The sequence below is a fragment of the Zophobas morio genome, unplaced genomic scaffold, assembly GCF_036711695.1.
Source record: "Zophobas morio isolate AGI-343-1 ecotype UQ-CSIRO unplaced genomic scaffold, CSIRO_AGI_Zmor_V1 ptg000021l, whole genome shotgun sequence".
NCBI classification, from domain to species: domain Eukaryota; kingdom Metazoa; phylum Arthropoda; class Insecta; order Coleoptera; family Tenebrionidae; genus Zophobas; species Zophobas morio.
The window spans coordinates 22,526,369-22,550,217 of NW_026972126.1; the positions used below are offsets into that span (position 1 = coordinate 22,526,369).

The 23,849-nt window shown below is 38.4% G+C and overlaps 6 protein-coding genes and 1 long non-coding RNA gene across 8 annotated transcripts; 4 read left to right on the forward strand and 3 right to left on the reverse strand.

The window, feature by feature from the left end:
• Positions 1-987: 987 nt before the first annotated feature.
• LOC135132520 (uncharacterized) lies at positions 988-2,761 on the reverse strand. The gene is made up of 3 exons (XR_010281038.1): positions 2,665-2,761; positions 1,402-1,798; positions 988-1,354 (listed from the first exon to the last, which is right to left on the reverse strand). It is a non-coding gene; the product is annotated as an uncharacterized LOC135132520 (long non-coding RNA).
• A 214-nt stretch (positions 2,762-2,975) lies between these two features.
• On the forward strand, positions 2,976-14,775 carry LOC135132513 (uncharacterized). The gene is made up of 3 exons (XM_064060636.1): positions 2,976-3,228; positions 10,229-10,987; positions 13,895-14,775. The coding sequence occupies exons 1-3, from the start codon at positions 2,976-2,978 to the stop codon at positions 14,608-14,610; spliced, it is 1,728 nt and encodes a 575-aa protein (XP_063916706.1). The 3' UTR covers positions 14,611-14,775.
• A 1,262-nt stretch (positions 14,776-16,037) lies between these two features.
• On the forward strand, positions 16,038-18,233 carry LOC135132517 (glutathione S-transferase theta-3). The gene is made up of 4 exons (XM_064060641.1): positions 16,038-17,400; positions 17,454-17,695; positions 17,745-17,925; positions 17,973-18,233. Exons 1-4 carry the CDS (start codon positions 17,289-17,291, stop codon positions 18,116-18,118), a joined length of 681 nt encoding a protein of 226 aa, XP_063916711.1. The 5' UTR covers positions 16,038-17,288; the 3' UTR covers positions 18,119-18,233.
• A 72-nt stretch (positions 18,234-18,305) lies between these two features.
• LOC135132516 (neuferricin) lies at positions 18,306-19,216 on the forward strand. Its single transcript, XM_064060640.1, has one exon. The coding sequence runs from the start codon at positions 18,413-18,415 to the stop codon at positions 19,157-19,159; it is 747 nt and encodes a 248-aa protein (XP_063916710.1). The 5' UTR covers positions 18,306-18,412; the 3' UTR covers positions 19,160-19,216.
• On the reverse strand, positions 19,161-19,930 carry LOC135132518 (uncharacterized). Its single transcript, XM_064060642.1, has 2 exons — positions 19,700-19,930; positions 19,161-19,653 (listed from the first exon to the last, which is right to left on the reverse strand). The coding sequence occupies exon 2, from the start codon at positions 19,650-19,652 to the stop codon at positions 19,212-19,214; it is 441 nt and encodes a 146-aa protein (XP_063916712.1). The 5' UTR covers position 19,653; positions 19,700-19,930; the 3' UTR covers positions 19,161-19,211.
• On the reverse strand, positions 19,928-21,203 carry LOC135132515 (stimulator of interferon genes protein-like). Of its 2 annotated transcripts, none has more exons than XM_064060638.1 (5): positions 20,862-21,203; positions 20,524-20,781; positions 20,289-20,463; positions 20,130-20,243; positions 19,928-20,071 (listed from the first exon to the last, which is right to left on the reverse strand). In XM_064060638.1, exons 1-5 carry the CDS (start codon positions 21,138-21,140, stop codon positions 19,974-19,976), a joined length of 924 nt encoding a protein of 307 aa, XP_063916708.1. In that variant the 5' UTR covers positions 21,141-21,203; the 3' UTR covers positions 19,928-19,973. The 2 variants fall into 2 exon arrangements, with proteins under 2 accessions (XP_063916708.1, XP_063916709.1); XM_064060639.1 differs by having other exon boundaries at positions 20,524-20,766; positions 20,862-21,200.
• A 162-nt stretch (positions 21,204-21,365) lies between these two features.
• Positions 21,366-23,545, forward strand: LOC135132514 (uncharacterized). Its single transcript, XM_064060637.1, has 3 exons — positions 21,366-21,628; positions 21,675-21,850; positions 21,902-23,545. Exons 1-3 carry the CDS (start codon positions 21,557-21,559, stop codon positions 23,262-23,264), a joined length of 1,611 nt encoding a protein of 536 aa, XP_063916707.1. The 5' UTR covers positions 21,366-21,556; the 3' UTR covers positions 23,265-23,545.
• The last annotated feature ends 304 nt before the right edge of the window (positions 23,546-23,849 follow it).

The following is a 23,849-nucleotide window of genomic DNA, read 5'->3' on the forward strand; positions in this document are numbered from 1 at the left end:
TAATAAATATGTATGAAGAAAGTTCATGTACTCATATCTCGTATATCTACATGAAATATTAACGTCACAAATATGTATTTTACTGGCTTTAGTTGTATGTTTTCATGTCGTCGATAATTGATGGAACTTGGAGAATGTATTTTGCTATCTAGAATGCAAGTGGAACGAGTTTTTTACTTTAACAAACAAAGTCTTCAATAATAATGATACACGTCAGGAATTAAAAGTATGTGAAAGGTATCGACTTTTTGGTTTTTTAACGAATGACGTCAGTTTATATTAGTTAATTTGTTTAAGTTATATGCGGTTTTGGGTCACCAAGGTCACGAATTACCACTCTTTAAAAATACAAAGACCTTTGCACTTTTGTACTGACCGAGACGGCTTCTGCTATCTTATTATTCGTTTTTTCACAAACAGTGGAAAATTTTCTGCAGCTACGCCACTGGTTACCATTTATATTGACATTTTATTATAGAAAACATCGCCGGAACCTGTAGTAGCCATACTGGAAAATCAAGTAACAACCTTAAATTAATTCAATAACAAATTCCTCTTCTCGTATATTTGTTATTTTTAAAATCGTTTACAAACACGTTATGCTTTTTTTATAAAAAGTAATAACATTATGGATCGATTAGGATATTAAAGACCTAAATTAAAATACTTGTTGGACGTCATTTGAATTTGACTTTGTATACTTTATTTTCTGGTTGCTGCTTTATTCATGGTATGCAAGATGGGTAGCTCCATTACAAGATCAGTTGGTGGGGTGGCTAAAAATGGCTGACAACTGTCATAACAACAAACTTACAAATACACAAAGAAGTGTCAAATAATGTCAATTTGAATAAATTTATTCAAACTTTGTATAATATGCTCTATGATTTGGTACCGGTTGTGGCAAAAGGGCAGGGTCCTTAGAAATAATCTTTCTTTCTGCTTTGAAAGTTGTATATTGTCACCAATTTGTAATTAAAATGTTACTCACTTTAATATAATTTTTATTATAGATATGTGGAGTTGATGTTTTGACTTGGATAGGGTCAGTCATATTTTAACCACAACTGAAGACATACCTATATTAAAATTAGGGTAAGAAACATATAGAGAGTGTCGGACTTTAAAATGTCATTTGAAACCCCAATCAAATTTCTGATTCGTCGCACAACCTTGACCCCACCTAAATTTAGCTGTTTTTTATCTGTCTGGTCAAGAGAAACAACCAACATTTCGTACGAAATCCCAACCACATTTTGTCGGGTTTGTAACCCAATTACGCAAACTGGGTGTTACTTACAACGCACTGGAATGATCAGATGGCATAAACCTAAGTAACTTTGATTCTGAAAACCTGATCAACTTTAACTGGGAATTTGGTCGAAATGGATGTATACTTACTGGGTTTTGAATAAATTTAGTGACCGCAGGATTTAGAAAGGGGTTAACCTTAAGATAAGAGTTTCCGGTTAAATTTGAACCAGCAAATTGGCGTGGAGAACGTGTCGAAATAGATCGGGAAGTCAAATTTGAGGTAGTTGGTTGTAGTTGGTCGAATCGGATTAGGGTGGGAAAAGAACGATCGACGTTTCGCTTTTTCAGTCCCGTTAGGAGCTTACCAACCCTGCGGTGGCAACGGGAGTTGGCAATTAGCGTAATTACTCACAATCCCTCCACGTATACCTAAAATTAAAAAGAGTATAATCGATAGAATAAAATGTATCTTCGTTTCGAAAGATACTTAGCCTTGTTTAGTCTAAAAGCCTCGTTCGTAGCAACACGGCGTGTCGAGTGACTGCTGTAATTAGAATTATGGAACGTTTTATCAACACGACGACAAAAACACTATGAATTTACAACAGTTTATCGCAATCCGCCATAAAAAATAATGATAAACGTTCATTTTAATGACGCACCTCTCTATTTGTACGCATAAAATAAATAAACCCCCACTGCAAGTCCGCAATTATAAATAACCAGTGGGCTTAATAATTGTTAGCACAGGCCACAAGATAAAGATTGCCTTATCTTATCCTGCGCGATAAGATAAGGAAAAAGGCAAACAGAAAATAAATTGTATAACAAAATCTAGTTAGGTGTCGGACCACGTTGCTGCAAGTCCAAAAATCCTCGTCGAGCCCACAACCATCTAGCAACAATATTATCACAAAAACAGGACGTTAGCGAGCCGAGAGCAATCGATACGATATATCCTGACGTGGCTGTAAAATATACGACATTAGAATGTGATTATTACATTGCGTGTCCGTATTTATTTTTATAGCGTCAAGTGTCATGCATCCCTGTGCACCGCTCCAGAGGCACCGCCGAATTCGGACCAGCGCTTGAAGATGAACCGTGGATGACGAAACGTCGCACAGCACGAGGTAAAAATCGCTTAGTCTGTGGGAAAAATCTTGCAAGCAGCACGATCTCCTTATCTTATCTGCACGATAGCACTCTTCGCTCGGTCGCCAAAATGGCCCGCGACACGTGACGAAAAAAACCAATCGCATGCCGCATTAACGACTCCAGGCGTCGAGCCGGCCACCCCGCTTTAAAAGGGGCGGATTTAATCAACCCTCGAAACTTAATTACCCGGGATGATTTTTTAATGAGTCGCCAGTCCTGAAAAAGACCGATTTATAATCGCCGTCTACTTACCGCGGTATCGAAGGTTTCTTCTTGATAAGACCACCATTAGCGCGCTAAGTCAAGGTAAGTCTAAGCCAGTGCAATTAAAACGCCCGATGCGAGCACACCGGTGCCAAATGCAAAACAGTTGCAGGAATAATTAATTGACCGGTTTTGGTGGCTGAGGGCGGCCTTGGCGGTAATTGCGGTAAGCGGCAGTCTGGAGGCGGCGCGACGCCGGAGTAGCATCGGTCCGCGAGCGCACCCCTGGGGCACGCACCCCGCACCGCACCGTTAATCGCCTTCTTTTGTTCAGTACGCAACCAGCACCAGCACCCGACATGACCGAGACTTCCGTTATCAGACACTACAAGAAACAACTGATTTACCGTCAGCACGATGTACCTGACCGCGACGACAAGGGCCCGCACTTGTTCAACGAAGTGAGCAACACGAAGATTTACGACCTGGTGGAGGAGAAGAAGAAGGGCGAGGCGCCGCCGAACGGCCGCAAGGTGAGGAGGAAGAGGAAGAACAAGAACTGCAGGGGGCAGTTCCGGCACGAGGGCATGGAGCTGATCAAGCTGGGAACGAGTAAGTGAGAGTGCGTGTGGTACTGAGGCTGGAGCGGAACTACGTAGTACGGAGTGTTCCGGCGAAAGCGCGAGTGGGAGCGAAAACGGCACAAGTTTGGGCAAGGTGGCGAAATGTGGTGTGTTTATAGAATTGTTGCAATGGTGATAATTGTGCCAAATTTTTGGGGTTACGTGAGGATTTGGTCGTACCGATTGAAATTATTTTTTTTATTTATCTCCGTAATCGTGAGTCTGACAGAAAATTTGTAAGAAGTATTTTTGTAGAGAATCCAATTATCTACAATTTTTAGTAAGAACTTTTTGGAGTAACATTAATAATAAAAGAGTTATGATAAGTTTAATTCTTGCAGTCAATTCGGAACTTTGGGTAGAAGAAATAAGTCTGAAATTAACTTCTGGAGCTTGAAATATACAAAAAATGTGTTTGGTTAAGTTTCGAAAATGTCAAAAATGGGTCGAAATTTGGAAAATTTCACTAGTGAAAAAGTTGTCTAAAAATTATGAAAAAATTCAGGGACGTAGATCTCGTCGTGCTGATTCCAAAAATATAGCGCATTTATGGTCACGAAGCAACATTTTCGAAAGAATCGGTACGAATTGCGAATTTTTGAAAAATTTCAAAAATTTCTATGTTTCAATGGTCGATTCTGAAAAAACGGTTGGAATTATCAAAGAATCGGGGTCGGAAGTGAGTTCTAGAGCTCGAAGTCTACAAGAAAATGTGTTTAGTTAAGTTTCGAAAATGTCAAAAATTTGCCGAAATTTGAAGAGGGGGGGGACCATTGAAAAAATTTCACTTTTAAAAAAGTTGCCTAAAAATTGCGAAAAAATTCGGGGACGTAGATCTCGACATGCTGATTCCAAAAATATAGCGTGTTGATAGTAAAGGAGGAACATTTTCGAAAGAATCTGTGTGAAATGTGAATTTTTGAAAATTTCTAAAAATTCCCATATTTCAACGGTCGATTCTCGAAAAACGGTTGGAGTTATCAAAGAATCGGGCCCCGAAGTGAGTTCTAGAGCTCGAAATCTACAAGAAAATGTATTTAGTTAAGTTTCTAAAATGTCAAAAATTGGCCGATTTTTGAAGCAGGGGGGACCATTGAGAAAATTTAATTTTAAAACAGTTGTCTAAAAATTATGAAAAAATTAAGGGACGTAGATCTCGACATGCTGATTCCAAAAATATAGCGTATTGATAGTCACGGAGGAACATTTTCGAAAGAATCTGTGTGAAATGCGAATTTTTGAAAATTTCTAAAAATTTTGGTTTTTCAACGGTCGATTCTGGAAAAATGGTTGGAGTTATGAAAGAAACGAGGCCGGAAGTGAGTTCTAGAGCTCGAAATCTACAAGAAAATGTATTTAGTTAAGTTTCGAAAATGTCAAAAATTGGCCGATTTTTGAAGAAGGGGGGACCATTGAGAAAATTTTACTTTTAAAAAAGTTGTCTAAAAATCAGGGATCTCGGCATGCTGGTTCCAAAAATATAGCGCCTTTATGGTCACGGAGCAATTTTTAAAAATATCTAAAAATTTCGATATTTCAACGGACGATTCTGGAAAAACGGTTGGAGTTATCAAAGAATCGGAGCCAGAAGTGAGTTCAAGAGCTCGAAATCTACAAGAAAATGTGTTTGGTTAAATTTCGAAAATGTCAAAAATTGGCCGATTTTTGAAGAAGGGGGGACCATAGAGAAAATTTCAGTTTTAAAAAAGTTGTCTAAAAATTATGAAAAAAATCAGGGTCGTAACTCTCGGCATGCTGATTCCAAAAATATAATATGTTGATGGTCACGGAGCAACATTTTCGAAAGAATCGGTACGAAATCCGAATTTTTGAACATTTCTAAAAATTTCGTTATTTCAACGGTTGATTCCGGAAAAACGGTTGCAGTTATCAAAGAAACCAGGTCGGAAGTGAGTTCTAAAGCTCGAAATCTACAAGAAAATGTATTTCGTTAAGTTTCGAAAATGTCAAAATTTGGCCGAAATTTGAAGAAGGGTGGCCCATTAGAAAAATTTCACTTTTAAAAAAGTTGTGTAAAAATTATGAAAAAATTCAGAGACGTAGATCTCGACATGCTGATTCCAAAAATATAGCGTGTTGATAGTCACGGAGGAACATTTTCGAAAGAATCTGTGTGAAATGCGAATTTTTGAATATTTCTAAAAGTTTCGATATTTCAACGGTTGCTTCTGGAAAAACGGTTGGAGTTATCAAAGAAACGAGGCCGGAAGTGAGTTCTAGAGCTCGAAATCTACAAGAAAATGCATTTAGTTAAGTTTCGAAAATGTCAAAATTTGGCCGAAATTTGAAGAAGGGGGGACCATTGGAAAAATTTCACTTTTTAAAAAGTTGTCTAAAAATTATGAAAAAATTCAGGGACGTAGATCTCGACTTGCTGATACCAAAAATATAGCGTGTTGATAGTCACGGAGGAACATTTTCGAAAGAATCTGTGTGAAATGCGAATTTTTGAAAATTTCTAAAAATTTCGATATTTCAAGGGACGATTCTGGAAAAACGGTTGTAGTTATCAAAAAATCAGGGCCCGGAAGTGAGTTCCAGAGCTCGAAATCTACAAGCAAATGTATTTAGTTAAGTTTCGAAAATGTCAAAAATTGGTCGACATTTGAAGAACGGGAGACCATTGAAAAAATTTCACTTTTAATAAAGTTGTCTAAAAATTGTGAAAAAAAATCAGGGACGTAGATCTCGACATGCTGATTCTAAAAATATAGCGTGTTGATAGTCACGGAGGAACACTTTCGGAAGAATCTGTGTGAAATGCGAATTTTTCAAAAATTTCTAAAAATTTCGGTTTTTCAACGGTCGATTCTGGGAAAACGGTTGGAGTTATCAAAAAAGCGAGACCCGAAGTGAGTTCTAGAGCTCGAAATCTACAAGAAAATGTACTTAGCTAAGTTTCGAAAATGTGAGAAATTTGACCGAAATTTGAAGAAGGGGGGACCATTAAAAAAATTTCACTTTCAAAAAACTTGCTTAAAAATTGTGAAAAAATTCAGGGACATTCTCGACATGCTGATTCCAAAAATTTAGCATGTTGATGGTCACGAACAAACATTTTTGAAAAAATCGGTACGAAAGGCAAAATTTTGAAAATTTCTAAAAATTTCGATATTTCAACGGTCGATTCCGGAAAAACGGTTGCAGTTATCAAAGAAACGAGGGCGGAAGTGAGTTCCAGAGCTCGAAATCTACAAGAAAATGTGTTTAGTTAAATTTCGAAAATGTCAAAAATTGGCCGATTTTTGAAGAAGGGGGGACCATAGAGAAAATTTCACTTTTCTAAAATTTGCGAAAAAATTCGGGGACGTAGATCTCGACATGCTGATTCCAAAAATATAGCGTGTTGATAGTAAAGGAGGAATATTTTCGAAAGAATCTGTGTGAAATGTGAATTTTTGAAAATTTCTAAAAATTTCGGTATTTCACCGGTCGATTCTCGAAAAACGGTTGGAGTTATCAAAGAATCGAGGCAGGAAGTGAGTTCTAGAGCTCGAAATCTACGAGAAAATGTATTTAGTTAAGTTTCTAAAATGTCAAAAATTGGCCGATTTTTGAAGATGATGATTGGAAAAATTTCACTTTTAAAAAAGTTGTTTCAAAATTATGAAAAAATTCAGGGATGTAGATCTCGACGTGCTGATTCTAAAAATATAGCGTGTTGATCGTCACGGAGGAACATTTTCGAAAGAATTTGTGTGAAATGCGAATTTTTGAGAATTTCTAAAAATTTCGGTTTTTCAAGGATCGATTCGGGAAAAACGGTTGGAGTTATCAAAGAAACGAAGCCGGAAGTGAGTTCTAGAGCTCGAAATCTACAAGAAAATGTATTTCGTTAAGTTTCGAAAATGTCAAAAATTACCTGAAAGTTGAAGGAGGGACCATTGAGAAAATTTCACTTTAAAAAAAATCGTCTAAAAATTATGAAAAAATTCTGGAATGTACATCTGGACATGCTGATTCCAAAAATATAGTGTGTTTATGGTCACGGAGCAATATTTTCGAAAGAATCGGTACGAAATGCGAATTTTTGAAAATTTCTAAAAGTTTCGATATTTTAACGGTCGATTCTGGAAAAACGGTTGAAGTTATCAAAGAAACGAGGCCGGAAGTGAGTTCTAGAGCTCGAAATCTACAAGAAAAAGTATTTAGTTAACTTTCGAAAATGTCAAAAAATTGGCCGATTTTTGAAGAAGGGGGGATCATTGGAAAAATTTCTCTTTTAAAAAAAGTTGTCCAAAAATTGCGAAAAAATTCTCAGGGACGTGGATCTCGACTTCCTGGTACCAAAAATATAGCGCATTTATGGTCACGGAGCAATATTTTCGAAATATTCTCCGTTTGAAATTCTTTTTTTTTTATTTCTATTTTAAAGAGGCATTCTGGAAAAACGGTTGGAATTATTGAAGAAACGAGTCTGGAAGTGACTTCAGGAGCCCGAAATATACAACCAAGTTTCGAAAATGGTCAAAAATGAGTCGAAATTTGTAGGTAGTTACTGGAAAATTTTAAATTTGAAAAAGTCGTCTAAAAATGCTCAAAAAATTCTGGCATATAGATTTCGACTTGCTGATTCCAAAATTATAATGCATTTTGAAATGCGGTTTGAAAATCGAATTTTTAAAAATTCTAAAAACTGCGAAATATCAATAAGAGATTCTGGAAAAAGGTTTCTAGTTTTCAAAAAAAGTCAAAAAGTGGGTCGGAATTTACATTTGGTTTATTTTCGTAACCGTAAATTTAAGAGAAAATTTGCAGATAGTGTTTTCTTACTACTAGTTGCTGATTAGAAATCTCCGGAAAATTCGGATTAAAAATGAATTTCAAATGTCTTTGAGGAATTTTCGAAAATGGCTGAAAAATGGTCTAAAATATCAAAAATGTCAAAATCAGTCATCACTATAAATGCTAGCCCCGCCCACCCACCCTCTATTTTCTTAGAGGGTATGTTATTTGCCAAAATCAGTTTTTTTCTTGGCCCCGCCCACCCACATTATATTTTCTTGGAGGATGTCATTTGTCAAAATCAATCTTATCTTATCAAGCACTAGCCCCGCCCACCGTCTATTGTCTTAACGGGTATCTCATTTGCCAAAATCAGTCTTATCTTAGCAAGTACTAGCCCCGCCCACCCGCCCTGTATTTTCTTAGAAGGTAGCTCATGTGACAAAATCAGTCTTATCTTAGCAAGTACAACTTTGACTTACAACTTTTTAACGTAGGATTAATAATAAAAAAGTTATTAGCGAAATGATTTACTGCATTCAGCCCCTAAATTGTTGTTTACTATTCTTACTCTGTTTAGATTTTGAGCTAAACTAAACGCAACATAAAAGAGACAATTGTAGGTTTAAACAGCCATTTTGATTAATTATTAATGAGTGTTTTATTTCGCAATTGTACGCGTACGACATTTCGCATTCTGCTTCCTCTCGTCGGACGTAGATGGCGCGATATATATTTACAAATTATATTATAATTTTTTTAAAGTTTTAAAAAGCCACGTTTGTGAGTGATTGTTGTAGACATTACGCAATTATTCTCATCGGAAATTTCCCTGGAACACCACACCAATATATCAAAGAACAAAAATTGTAAATAAATATAGTGGTTGGAAAAGAATGTGGTGTTTATGTTGCACAACGCACAAGAAATGCATGATTCAGTTGGGACTATCTTATACAAACAATATATCTTATAACAGTAAGTCATCGTGGTTTCTGACGACTCACTGGATTTTTCAAATCACTTGTGGTTCATTAACTATGTTTATAGTTATAGCACCTAAAGACACCCTAATATTGCCAGTATCAAACAAAATAGCATTAAAATATGCAACATATTTGTGTGTTATTTAACCTTCTTCGAAGGCGTGAATTTAGTACTAATTTATCTTTAATGGAACCCCATTATTATAAACTGCTGCTAATTTAATTCTCTTCGCTTTAACTTAATAGCTCGGCAAATAAAGGACTGTCAATACGTCAAACTCAGAATGACGGTACATTTTTCAGTGTACAGTATCTTCTAAAAATTGATGACGTAATTTAACATCTTGCGCTAACTAATAAAATTTGTTTATTTTAGTGAAAAGTTGAATCTGGCGTCATAAAAAACAAGCATGAAACGTCAATCAGCCTTGAGCGGCAAACACAGTAATAGCAATTACATGTTTCGTGTGAATTTGTACCTACCTGAGTCACATGCCGTAGTCTATAACTGTTTAAAATAAATTTCATATCGTAGTATGTGATAGGCTAGAAATCAATGTTTTTGTATCTTCGCAAGCTTGTGCCGCCTTTTAGAAATAGTGAATATACTATATCTGGCGGGAAATGTCAAATTTCAAATTGTTCTAGTGAAAGGACACAAAAGCTTGACACTGAATTTTTAAAGTTTCAAGTGCAAGTGCAAATTGCTGGCTTTAAATAGTGCTGAGTCACGTGATTTTTTAATTGTGTACCGTTAAATTATTATATTTGTGCAAAAACAATGGGTTCTTTCAAACATTAAATCATAAACTTGTTTACACCATGACCTACTATCACATGTGACACGTGCCACGGCATAATTAACATTCAAGAATCAAGTTGTGAAAATTGTTGCATGCTTTTTTTAATGTTCCTTACAAAAGTATGTTGTGTAGAAAATTACGTTTAATTATTACAAAGATTTTATTGCTGGGTGTTAAAATTAAAATGAGTCAAAACCCAGTTGACTCAACTTCTCATCAAATTCAGCTTTTACTTACACCAGTGTGTCAATTATCAAGGCAAATACCATTTAATCAAATGTTTTGGTGAAAACTGTAGTATTTTGTATATTTTTAGCCCGAAAAGTGTGTACTTTTTTCCCTCCAGCCTCGCCGCCACAATCTCAGGTCACGACACCCTTATCACCGCCAACTTCGCATAAATTTTCACTTACGTAATCCCGCTTATCTCCCGATAACGTCTCTCCTCTTGCAGCTCCCTCGCACACCCTCTGCAAAAGCAAGGAGCCTCTCAGCCGCCTCGTCGACAAGCCGCCGCCCCCCGAGCCCCACAAAGACGACCGCAGCGTCCCCCAGTCCGCCCCCAGCACACACGAGCCAGTCATTCGCGCCGCCTACACAGCCAAGACAATACTCGAAAGCCCGCAACCGCCCCACTTCGGACACGCACTGCCCCAGATGGTCCCCGAGCGCCGCCCCCGCAAGCAAGACGAGCCCCTCCCTAAGACACCGCCCGCCCCCCGGCCGCTCCTGGCCGACTACCGCCCTTACCCGGCCCCGCCCGCCTACCCCCACCCGCTGCCGTTCCGCCCCGCCTTGCCACCGCCGCCGCCCTACCCCATAGCGCGATCGCCGCCGCGGCCCGTCCCCCGCACGCCCATCCGCCCCATCCCCATCCAGAAGGCCGCCTACCCGGGGATGCACTTCCCGTTCTCGCGACAGGAGTACGAGCTGCAGGAGCACAAGAGGCGGCGGCACGAGGATAAAGTGGTGGCGGCGATCGACCTAACGGTGGACGGCAAGGGCGGCGGCAAGCACCGCTGCCACTGCGAGTGCGGCAAGACGTACTCGAGTGACCCAGTGACGCAAGAAGTTATTATTACTGTCAGTGAGAGGGATTCTTCGCAAGTGCCAAGTTATCTGAGGGGGAAGATGGTGAATGGGGTGCTGAAGTTCGAGGGGGAGGCCAGGCAGAATGGGGTGGTCAAGGCCAGCACGCCGGTGATCACGAAAGGTACGGAAAGTGACAAATGGGTGGGTCCACTTGAGTTTAGTGACTTTTGTGGCGCCGGTTATGTTGGTACCAACTATGACATAATTTTTTGTTTTGCCAACTGTAAGTGATGTAATTTCTTGATATAATATTCATACTAAAAGAAGTGGATCTACACATTTGACGTTGCGTGTTACTTCGTGAGCGTAAACTAAGTAATCGAGTCCATTGGACGACCCGCTACTTTTATGTTTTCTCGACGTTCCATGAACTATAAAATCCTGTAAATATTCTTTAAATCTCTTCTAAAAGTATGAAACATGGGAAGTAGATTTGTACATTTGATATCTAGTGTAAATATTTAATCACCAAGAAAATCCTAGAAACGTGTTTTTTATTAGATAATAATATGTTTACATTACATACATATACGTGAAAAAAAAAAACTAAAATCAAACAAACTAAAAGTGATTTATAATAATTTGTAATAATAAGATTCACAATGTTCTTAGTACACTTTATGAAGGTAAAATGGAAAAATCACGCGTCGATAAAAACCTCTAGTTTAGACGTGTCGCGAGCTTCACTCGCTTTCCTTAAAGTGGGATTTATAAACTTGCCGTTGACGTTGCCGTTGATTAGTAACTTTGACGTTCAACTTTGGCCGTATTTAGGTAAAGTGTTGTACAAGAAAAGTGGAGGATTTAAATTGATTACTACAAAAATTTACCATGTTTTCAGTTTCTTGTTGTCAAAATAAGTCTACACATATTACGAAAAAAAGGCAAAATAAAAGCCCCGCCCACCCACCCTATCTCAATTGTGATGATTCTTTTTTCATTCGACGTGAGCCAAGAAGGCGGCGCCTAATTGCAAAATCCATATTTCCTTGTAAAAATTTACCATTTTAAATGTGTTTTAAGTTTCTAAGAATAAAAAATCATCACAATCGAGACGGGGTGGGTGGGCGGAGTTTATATGTTTCCTTTTTTTTAAATTTGTGTAGCCTTCTTTTCACAACATGAAACTTAAAACATGTTTAAAATGGAAAATTTTGTGTACCATTTTAACCATGTTTTAAGTTTCTTATGATACATAGCCTTCTTTTCACAACATGAAACTTAAAACATGTTTAAAATGGAAAATTTTGTGTACCATTTTAACCATGTTTTAAGTTTCTTGTTGTGAAAAGAAGGCTATGTATCATAAGAAAAAAAGCGAAAATATAAGCCCCGCCCACCCACCCTATTCCAATTCTGATGATTTTTTTATTCGTCGTGAGCCAAGAAGGCGGAGCTTAACTGCAAAATCCTTATTTCCCTACGAGAAATTAAAGACATGGTTTTAAGTATCGTATTGTTCAAGGAAAATTATGTATATTAAGAAAGAAGTTATGTCAAAAATTAGGCCCCACCCATTCCCGCCTCCCATCACAATTCTCAATTGTGATAAATTTTTCAATCGTTGTCAAATCGAGGGGCGGGGCTTAAATGCAAAATCCATATTTGTGTACAAAAATTTAACGTTATAAACATGTTTTAAATTCCTTGTTCTGAAAAGACGACTGCGTGTATTAAAAAAAAGCAAAATATAAGCCCCGCCCACCCGCCCTATCTCAATTGTGATGATTCTTTTTTTATTCGTCGTGAGCCAAGAAGGCGGAGCCTAACTGCAAAATCCATATTTCCTTGTAAAAATTTACCATTTTAAATGTGTTTTAAGTTTCTAAGAATAAAAAATCATCACAATTGAGACGGGGTGGGTGGGCGGGGTTTATGTTTCCTATTTTTTTTAATTTGTGTAGACTTCTTTTCACAACATGAAACTTAAAACATGTTCAAAATGGAAAATTTTGTGTACCATTTTAACCATGTTTTAAGTTTCTTGTTGTGAAAAGATGGCTATGTGTCATAAGAAACAAAGCGAAAATATAAACCCCGCCCACCCACCCTATCCCAATTCTGATGAATTTTTTTATTCATCGTGAGCCAAGAAGGCGGAGCTTAACTGCTAACTCCTTATTTCTCTACGAGAAATTAAATACATGTTTTTAAGTATCGTGTTGTTCAAAGAATATTATGTATATTAAAAAAAAGTTAAGTCAAAAATTAGGCCACGCCCATACCCGCCCAGATCTCAATTCTCAATTGTGATAAATTTTTCAATCCTTGTCAGATCGAGGGGCGGGGCTTAAATGCAAAATCCATATTTGTGTACAAAAATTTAACGTATTAAACATGTTTTAAGTTCCTTGTTCTGAAAAGACGATTAAGTGTATTTAAAAACAAGCAAAATATAAGCCCCGCCCACCCGCCCTATCTCAATTGTGATGATTCTTTTTTTATTCGTCGTGAGCCAAGAAGGCGGAGCCTAACTCTAATCCATACTTCCTTGTTAAAATTTACCATTTTAAATGTGTTTTAAGTTTCTAAGAATAAAAAAATCATCACAATCGAGACGGGGTGGGTGGGTGGGGTTTATATGTTGCCTTTTTTCTTAATATACATAGTATTCTTTGAACAACACGATACTAAAAAACATGTTTTCAATTTCTTGTAAAAATTTGTATTTTGCAGTTAAGCTCCGCCCCCTTGATTCACGGCGAATAAAAAAAATCATCACAATTGAGATAGGGCGGGTGGGCGGGCTTACTTTTTGACCTTTTGTTTTAAATTGTGTACACTTCATCAAATGTCAAAAATTTATCAGTTTAAACATGTTTTACCTTTCTTGTTGCGAAAAGAAGACTATACATATTAAGAAAAAAAGGCAAAATGTAAGCCCTTGTGGTTATAATACCTAATCTATTTTTGAACAGCAACGTTAACGGCAAGTTTATAAACTTAACTCGTCACGCAAAATCGTGTCACGGGCTTCGCTCGCTCTATTGAACTTGCTTCACAAAAATGTCAAGTTTGGTGGTTCTAGTTCCAGGTCGAGCAGGTGGTGAGGGTAAGCTGCCACACTTGTTCCGCATCGACGATCTCTTAGCCGAAAAGCAGAAACCTCCCGACGCAAAAGCGCGAAAAGAAGACATTCCTGTTCCTATTCGTACCGAACCAAATAGGGTTATAGTTAGTACCAAAAGCTTAGAAGAACCAATTCCTAGACCTAAGTCCAAAGACTACACCGTCAGTAATATAATAGGTGATAACAGAAGACAATCAGTCGATATCGACACCATTAGCATCAGTAGCAGCAGTAGCGAGTCCGTCAGGTCGCCCCGACCTAAGTCCACCGGACTAGAGAAACAAATTCCTCATGGCAAACTTTTCTACTACAAGAGCAACAACAGCTTCATCCGGTACTTCGACGACACGCAGAAGAAGCTGTTCATCGACAGCATAACCTCAGACGGCGCCTACGACAAAACCCCCTTGGAAGACAAAGAGGTGATCGGGCTGCCGAAGAACACCTTCTTCAGCTGCAAGGACAACCTCACCGTCGAGGAATACGTATCCGAGATGACCTTGGTCGAGAAGTTCATCCCTCGGGACTTTTTTCTTTTCTACAAGTTCGTAACCGGGTATCAGATTTGCAACAATAATCTTCCCGTTTCGTTTCTGACATTCTTGAAAGTGTACAACACGAATGGACTGAAAACCTTACTTGAGAGATACGTCAGCAGTCTGAAACAAAACTGAAGCACACTTTTAACTGAGAGTATTATATTTTTATAGGTTTCGAAAGTTTCTGCGTTTATTTATTGTTTTTGTTACTGTTTTTACTACTTAAGCCATTTTGTACATACATTTTAATTTATAATGAATTTTGTATTGTTCGATTCGAAATAAAAGTTGTCAAAGCTTTGTTGGTATTGTGGGAAAGTGGGACGGCCATAAAGATAACGCGTATGTGCGACGGTGAGGACAAGAATTATAACCGGGAAGATAAACGCTTTTAGTGGAATATTTAAACGAAGGTCAAAAAACAAAAACCGTTTTTCTACACGTCATTACATTTGTACACCAACTGGAAAAAGTAATGCACGAAATGACGCTCTCAGTTGTACATCACCATCATCATCATCGTCATTATTACAGAAAAATCACGCCACTGTTGTTTACCAAGAAGCAAAGAAGCGAGAAGCTATTGGGATTTTCCGCGTTCAATGTACTGATAAGATAAGAAAAACAAATTGGCGTTCTTTCTCCGAAGAAGATTTATTCAGTTGGTATTATGCTTACATGAAAATACTGACAAAAGGTAAGTATGTCTCATATAATTAATAATAATAATAATAATAATAATAATTTTTTCATATATTTAAGAACTCAGTCCGTTTAAAATTTGTACCTAAATTTGTCACAAATCCGGCTTTTATCACATACATGTGCCAGATTTTCAGATACAGTTTTTTCTTATTTTTCCTAAGCCTACATTTCAACACATAGGGAGTTTTATCAGCACATTATCTTATCTTATCACCGTTTATCTGCTGTTTCTGTTTGATCTTCAAACATAGGTACGATTGAACAAGAAGCAGAAAATAAAAAAGATGAACGCACATCCGTGACTAAAGTTACACAAAAGAAGGATTTCCACGTCTTCGTTGAGGTCGCATGAACAATTTCAGATAAAGAAAAAACAAATTTGAACTATTAATAAGTGACACCATAAAAGTTACGAATAGTCAATATGTAAAAAAAAACACTTAGAAGTACCATGGAACGATAGTGGAAAAAATTAATTACATATAAGTACCGTGGTATGTAATTATACGTATGTACTAAAACAAACAACAAATTAAAATAGTTGTGTCGGAGTTGACTCTAGTCAAGAATGAAATACGAACCATATTTTAGAAAAATTTAAAGTGTTAACATAAAAAATACCCAGGCAGCGACGTAAAAAAGACAAATATGTATGTAAAAGATAATTTATTATTACTATGCGTGGACAAAAAACGGAACAGACTGTATACAAAACACTGTGTAAACAAATTAATAAACAAAAATTACAGAAATGCGGAACAGGTATAAAACACCTTAAATGTTGTTCGAGCAATAAATACCGATTTAAAATAAAATTAATATTTATAAACTTTATTTAGATTCAGATTAATGCACGACAGTAATTTTGTTAAATAACTTTCAGTTATAATTATTACGTAAATTGAGCAAACAAAATAACATTGGTGTCTGTCAAGAAACTGTGTTAATTGTGTGTTGCAATTTTCCAGAGTTCCAATGAAGACCAGTTTCAGATTAATGATCAAAATCGGCTAAAAACCTACATGTCGGCGATAATCTCGGCTGATTAAAAAAAAGTTGATGAGTTTACACACTTGAAAAAAATAGGACGGTTGAAGACCTTGACCGCCAAGGCTGCAACAAACCAAAGTTGATTTTAGCGCCAACTCAAATCAAAAAACGATGCAGAAATGCATTTTTCGAGTACGTTCAACATCCACCAGGTGGTAACCATATGGAGCGAGGTATATTAAAGCCTGTACACAACTGTATACTCTGATAATCTTGTATGAACAGAGGGCGAAGGTTCTGCTTACGTCATTTTCACACAATGTTGCCAACCATACGGCCCATTTCATGCCTGTCGCAAATCAAAAAATTTTCGACCGCTCGTAATCGTTGTAGTTTGCGGGAGTCTTCAGTCTGCAATCAGGCGGTGTTAAATAATGAAACTCGATTTCCATTTTAGGTTATAAAAATTGACATTTGAAATTTGGCGCCTTAAGTTCCAATTTTCAAAAAAGCATCCAGTTTCCTAATTTCGAAGAAATACAACTCGTGTTATCACCTTTATCTGCGCCATCTCTTATCAGCAGATTTCCAGATACAGTTCCGAATTTTTGTTTTTGGCTTGGTGGTGCAAATTCTTAGTAGCTGAAAATCCCAACTCATGCCTGGAGTGCCTTATCTTATTAAATTCCTTATCTTATCACTATTTATCTACTTACGAGTTTTTATCACAACACAAAAAATCACAGCCACTTGAAACCCTCCTGTTTGCGTTCTAGAAAATATAATCACACTCTGTTTGCTTTTTCATCGAAGCGACAACTCGCCGGACTCGTAATTGGTCAAATTTTGTATCTTTTGATAACGCTATTTACCAGAACCATTAAAAGATTAAATACTTGATTCTAAAAATTAGGTTATGGTGTTAGACATCTGTCAACCAAGAAAGTGTAAATATTGTAAATTCCACAACAAATAAATAATCGAGGACGGTGATATTGGACTTCGACAAGATTTTTTCTAGTTGTTAACGTGGATTATCTTTTTTTATAAATTTAGATTGACCTTTGAACCCCACTTGTTTACCTCAAACGACTTTGAATCAGATTGTGTAAGCTACAATGACTCTCAAGCTGTACTTTGATTTCTTGTCCCAGCCCTCCAGGGCTTTGTACATTTTTCTGAAAATTAACAAAATCCCGTTCGAAGCGTGTCAAGTGGCCTTGCGCAAAGGTAAACAAACAATGAAAAAAGCGAAAAAACAAGCATACGACAGGTTTTTGTAGGTGTACATTTGACAGAGGAATTTCAAAAGGACTTTAACCGCTTCCAACGAGTGCCTTTCATTCATGACGGTCAATTCAGACTTGCAGAAAGTGTGGCCATTGTTCGCTATGTCTCCACCAAACACAGTCTAGACAACAACTGGTACCCCAAAAACCCACAAGAGCAGGCCCAAGTTGACGAGTACTTGGAATGGCAGCACCACAACACTCGAGCCTTTTGTGCCATGTACTTCCAAAAAAAAGTACGTTGTGTAACGAAAACCAATTTTGGGGACTTTATTTCGTTTCTAGTGGCTAATTCCCATTCTTACTGGCAAACCCACGGACCCCGACCAACTGCAAAAGTACGAAGACAACATGGACAGTTGTTTGCACACCGTTGAGACAATTTGGTTGGCTAATGGTCCATACATAACCGGAAACAGGATTTCAGTAGCTGATATTTTCGCAGCTTGTGAAATCGAGCAGCCGCGTAATTAACACCATTGTGATAATTTCAATCTTTGAGAGTCTTTTTAGGGGCTGCTGGATATGACCCCACTGAAGGGCGACCAGTGCTGAAGGCCTGGCTGGAACGCGTTCGGAAGGAGTGTAGTCCCTACTACGAAGAGGCGCACACCGTTTTGAATAAATTGGCCGCTCAAGGGGGCAAAGCGAAGCTGTAATTCGACCATTTTCAAGCGGTGTCAGGGAAAAGATATTTTAAGGTTATGTCACGGGGTTGTTTGTACTACTATTGAATTTAAAATTCGTTACATAAAATTGAATTTATATATGGTACTTCTTTGTTTTGTTTAATAATATACAATGTAAATGAGTTATATTTTGACATCATTTTAGGTGCGTCGACAAACTAAGTTTTTGGGAGTAGTTCCACTGCGACACTCTAAACGTCAATTGGTAGACAATTTGTACCCAAACATAACCTATCTTTGTTTTTGTTTACGTAAACAGCCCCAATGTTTGTCAAAATCGCCCTCGTATCTATTTTTTTCGCCCTCCTTGCCTTCTACTACCCCTCATTTGTACCCTTTTTGGCTAAATTCGCGCCACAAAAACCTAACCCCAAAAATTCCAGACTGTTCACTCCCGAGGAACTCCAACTCTACAACGGGAACGACAAACCCGAGCTGTATTTGGCAGTTTTGGGTAAAATTTTCGACGTTTCGAAAGGTTCCAAGCATTACGGGCCGGGCAAAGCTTACAATTTTTTCGTAGGTAAAGACGCTTCTCGGAGCTTCATTACAGGCAAATTCGGTGACAACGACGTCGATGATCGAGTTTCTGATTTGTCTCAAGAAGAGCTGCGGTCGCTCAACCACTGGGTCGGGTTTTATGGTAAAGAATACAAAAGAGTGGGTAAATTAATCGGGAGTTATTACGACAAAAACGGCGAACTCACTGGATATGGACGAGAAGTGAAAAAGTTGATAGAGGTGGCAGAACTGGCTAAAAACAACCAAGATTTGGACAAAATCAAGTACCCTCCGTGTAACGTGGAATGGGGGGCTGACACAGGGACGCGCGTTTGGTGCAGCAATAAAAGCGGGGGCGTCACGCGGGACTGGGTTGGGGTCCCGCGACAACTATACCAACCGGGCCAGGATTACAGGTGCGCTTGTGTACAAACCCCAGAACTGTCTGCAAACTTGAAGGAATATGAAGGCTGTGATAGTACCTCTGAAAGTTGTTTCGTGAAAACCTAACTTCATAGAAAACGTATATTTGTAGAAAACTTATTCTAATAAATAACCTAAATCACTTGTCGATTTTATCAAGCTTTTCCAACAAAAACGCCATTGAAAGCTTGTCCTTGTTCATTTTGCGTTGCTGCGCCGACACACCTTTCTCTTTCATTTTTCTTTTCTTCGTATTCTTGCAACTATTACTAAGTGTTCTTAAAAACGACCGCAGGCACTTCTCGTCGTTGTTGTCTTCATATATCGTCTCTAACGGGGGGCTCAGTCTTTTAATACTTTTATCGAGGTAGTAGGTTTTGATATGTACCGTGTCGTCTTTGAGTTTAGTCGGTTTCGTGTACACTCGCCGCTTCTCTGTGTAGTTTTTACGGGATTTGAAGCGAGTGGATCGACGGGGCTCTTCGTCGGATTTTTCGACTTGTGGGGGGGCTTTGTCGGACTCCGGGCTTTTTAGGGAGTCGTTCAGTCTTAAAGAGGCCATGGTGTCTTCTAACTCCATGCTGCAAAAAATTGTAACGACGAAATTTTGGATTGAAAGTTGCTCACCTTGTTATGATAAGTGAGGTTATGGTGGCAGTGTTGATGGTTTTGTCGTTAACTCGAAATTAAATAATTAAAACCGCGTTGAAAAGATTAGTGGTGTTTGTGTTCTTGGAGTACACAAAAAGAGGGGGCATGAAAAGACAATAGAGTAGGGTTCAAAATTGTAAACAAGCAGGGTCGATAATGCAGATTGCTGAAGCGACCGGTGCACTTGGCGCCACAATACAAAACTCAGTGATAGAATTTTATTAAAACAAAAATAACACAAAGGTGGAAGTCAATCTGGGTAATTTTCTGTGTCTCCAATTTTCAGTGCTTCGATTCGTTCGGTTAAAACGTCAGCCAAATCTTTCAAACTTCCATTTTCATTTTTGTCTACATCAGTATATGTTTTTTAAAAAAACTTATAACAGTGGATAGTTTCATGACTTACCATCATAATACACCAATTCGCAGTAATTGGTGCAGTTCTCATGCTCCTGCAATATTTTTTGTAGCGCCAGATTAAACTTCAACACTACTTTGTCTTTGTTTTTTTTATAAGCATCTAAAAACTAACTTCAGAAAGTATATTTTCCAAGACAGACCAAACCTGAGTCCTCTCCGTAATTATAAGTCAGTACGTCCTTGTAGGTTTTCACGGGGGTGGCATACTCAGCTACGACGTACGTCGACTTTTCCGTCTCCCAGTTCAAAATTTTGTAGACCGAGTTTTTGTAACTTCTGTCTTGGACTCCGGCTCGAGTTATAAGTTTCTCCGGCAGGGGCTGATTTAAAAATTCATGTTACAATTAATTGCAGTGTTGGTGGACCTACTAAACACTTACGTCACACTTTGTGATGCGCTTTGACGCCTCTTCTAGTGTCGTGGGGCAGTACGTTGACTTTGGTATTAGTAGAAACAGCTTGTAACACGCAAATTTAACACCGTTCGTGGCTTCATAGTCTTGCATTAGTTCTTGTAGATGCGGCTCTGTGGTGCCCGTTCTGGGAATCACCAGGTTCAAGTACCCATGGAAGATGGAATATGCCATGTACACGCCCACGATGGTATCCAAAGAGTCGGTTTTCTGCGCAAAACACGACTGCAATTAATGCACCGATGCAAAAATAACCTTGACCTTCAAATACCGCACTTGATAAACAAATCAAATATGAAACTTACGTTATATTTATCATTTCGCAAATGTAGGGTTTCTTCTAATTTTATGCGTTTTGCTTCAATGCATCTGTCACAATCTTGATTTTGTGCATTTCGCGATAACACGGCTGATAAGGTGTTATCGCTTATTACCGCATTGCTATTTAAAGCATCAATTTCACTTTTGAGGGAGCGAAAATGTTCACATTTATGGCCACTTTTCGGTAATAACAGCAGATCAATCAGATCGTTTTTGTCCAACTTTTCTAGTTTTAAAATAAGTTGTTGGCGAAGAGGTGTCATTGTTGCTCGTTTTGGTGACTTAAGTGCACTAAGTAAGTACTGATGTGCTCAGTAGGTCAGTGCTGCCAATATTACGCTTAAAAAGTACCACGAAGCAACATTAATTAAATCTGTAAAGCTGTAACTGGTTAGTAAAACATGTATTTAATAAATATACAACTTGTTATTATTTGGACGACGTCTGAATTGATTTTCCACCCACTAAAAAACGCCTAAGGTCATTGACGCATATTGTCGATTGGCACCACTGCAAGTTGACATTTCAATCACCTAACCTTCCACGAGTTTAACAATATAAACTTGCGAATTATTACTGAAGTTTGCAGTTTTCAGTAGCGTGAAACCTCTCTCCAACCCCCTTTTTTTGTCCTTTATGTTCAAGCACAGCCGTCACCCTGTATCTCAAATACCAGAAAATGTCTCACGAACTGTACATCTGCCGAAAATTTATACCCATAACACGGCACGACAAATGCAACTGCGCTCTGGTAAGTCCCCAACTGGAGCTTCGCCCTCTTAACGAGCCCCTTGTAGGTCAGCTTAATGCCTTTCTTCGAATACAACGACTTGTCGACATGGTCAGAATTGGTTTCGATCGTAGCAAATAGCGACCTAATCTCGCTAAAGCGGCACATTGACGAGCACAAGAAGTTGCGAGTGGCCGACAGACATGGGAATAGTCCGCTTCATCTTTCTGTTATTTTTAATAAGTAGGCGCTGGAGTAGTTGTTCGGTTCTAACCCCACTTTTGTTGTTTGTAGAATGGACGTGTTCGACTACTTGATGTCTATGGAGACTTTAAATATTAACGCTTTAAATCGTTATGGACAGACTTGTATGCACTTAGCTGTGGTTAATGACAACGAGGAGGTTCTCAAACGATTGATTAAAAGAGGGGCTGATGTTAATTTAGCTGACGAGTCGTGTTGTAGTCCACTACATGCAGCTGCAGCACGATACGTCCCGAGAATAGTTGAAGTTTTGCTCGACAACGGGGCTGATTTAAACTGCCAGAATTTACTAGGAAAGACTGCGTTGTACCATGCTTGTCAGTACGGTACAGTGGATAGTGTCTACATGTTGTTGTATTACGGGGCTGCGGCTAGCATAACCGACGTGTACGGAGTGCTACCACTCACAGCCTCCATGCAACAATCAATGAACTGTGAAGACATCCCCCAGTCACACCTAGAATGCCACGAAGTCCTCTTCAACTACACTTTCGAACGTAAAAAAACTAGCGTCAATCTCAGCACCGTCGCAGTCGCTATGAAAATCGGCTCCCCTCTATTCCCCCAAATTTTGCGCAAAATCAACCACGTGAAGTACTCGAGACACGATTTAATGGATTTGTGTCGAAACGCCATCTATATCAAACCCGAATATTTCAGGATGTTCACGGCAAGGTTTGGGTACGTCGTTCGAGAGATGCTCCTCAGCCCCCCAGATCTCCACCACAGACTCACAATGGGCGAAAACGTGGACGTCGGAGTCGTCAAACTAATGGAATTCATGACCATGCTCTTCGCGTTCCGGCCTACTTTTAACTTCGTCAAAGGCTCGTCAAGCTTCACCTACATCGTCAACTTTCTCGTGAATCTCTACAAAGAAAAGCGCCTGTCGATGCCGATCTTGAAACAAATGGTGTACTTTTTGTTCAGTCATGGGTTACCTTGTGAACTCGTTCACATTGTCATGGTTTACCAGACTTGCGGTTTTTGCGAAATTCTCAGATTTTTGTTAGATTTGGACGTTGTTGTCACGTTCGAGCGTCCGAAAGCGGTCATGCCGTACTTAATTCACGATATAAATCTCACTATTGATACGTTTATGGTTATGGTCGGGCGACCGTGTAAGGCGTACAGGGAGGCACTGAAGTTTTTCGCCACCCCGAAGGTAAGGAATTGGTTTGGGACGACGCCGGGGTTCAGACGCAAGTTGGACAAGTTGCCTTCGGTTCCTAGTTTGATTGAGTTGTCGAGGGAGGTTTGTAGGAAACATATTATCGATACGTTCGAGATTAAGAGGACTAGAGACTTCTATCGTTTGCTTAAGCGGATGCCGATCAATGAAGTGTATAAAAAAATACTTACGTATGAGAGGGAGTTGTACAGGTTTAAATAGGCACCCACATTTGAAGGGGGCGGAGTTGGCGCTTTTAATGGTGTTTGGGATTTGTTTTGAGTTTCGTTAATTTATTTATGTTGTGCAAGCGTTTTAAATATATGGTATTTAATATGACGTGCAAGTGCGATTTTTTAAATTTGGTTGTAACGAAAGTGGGTTGGTACCACGTAAGCGAGGTAAAAATACCCAATGTTTGAATACAATGTAAAAATGTTTAGAATGTATGAAAGGAATTGTTCTATCTGAATAAAGAAAACCATCTGCAAATATTAACGAAATCAGCTTCATTCAATTTAAAATTACCTTTAAGTGGGATTTATAAACTTGCTGTTGACGTTGAAGCACAATATGTTGAAAGGACTCCCCGATTTATGTTGGCAGCAGTGTGTGTTTCTGACTAGGAATAAAATTGACACTAGATTTACCAGAATTTTACAAGCTGCTTATTAATGTTTCCTTCACTTTAATTCAGGTCACACGAATTACAATTATGATGAATTCATAAGGTTTTTATTGGCATCGATTATTTAAATTTGGCGCTTGCGAACTCCAGTGTCACTAAGGGTGATTTTCCAAAATATT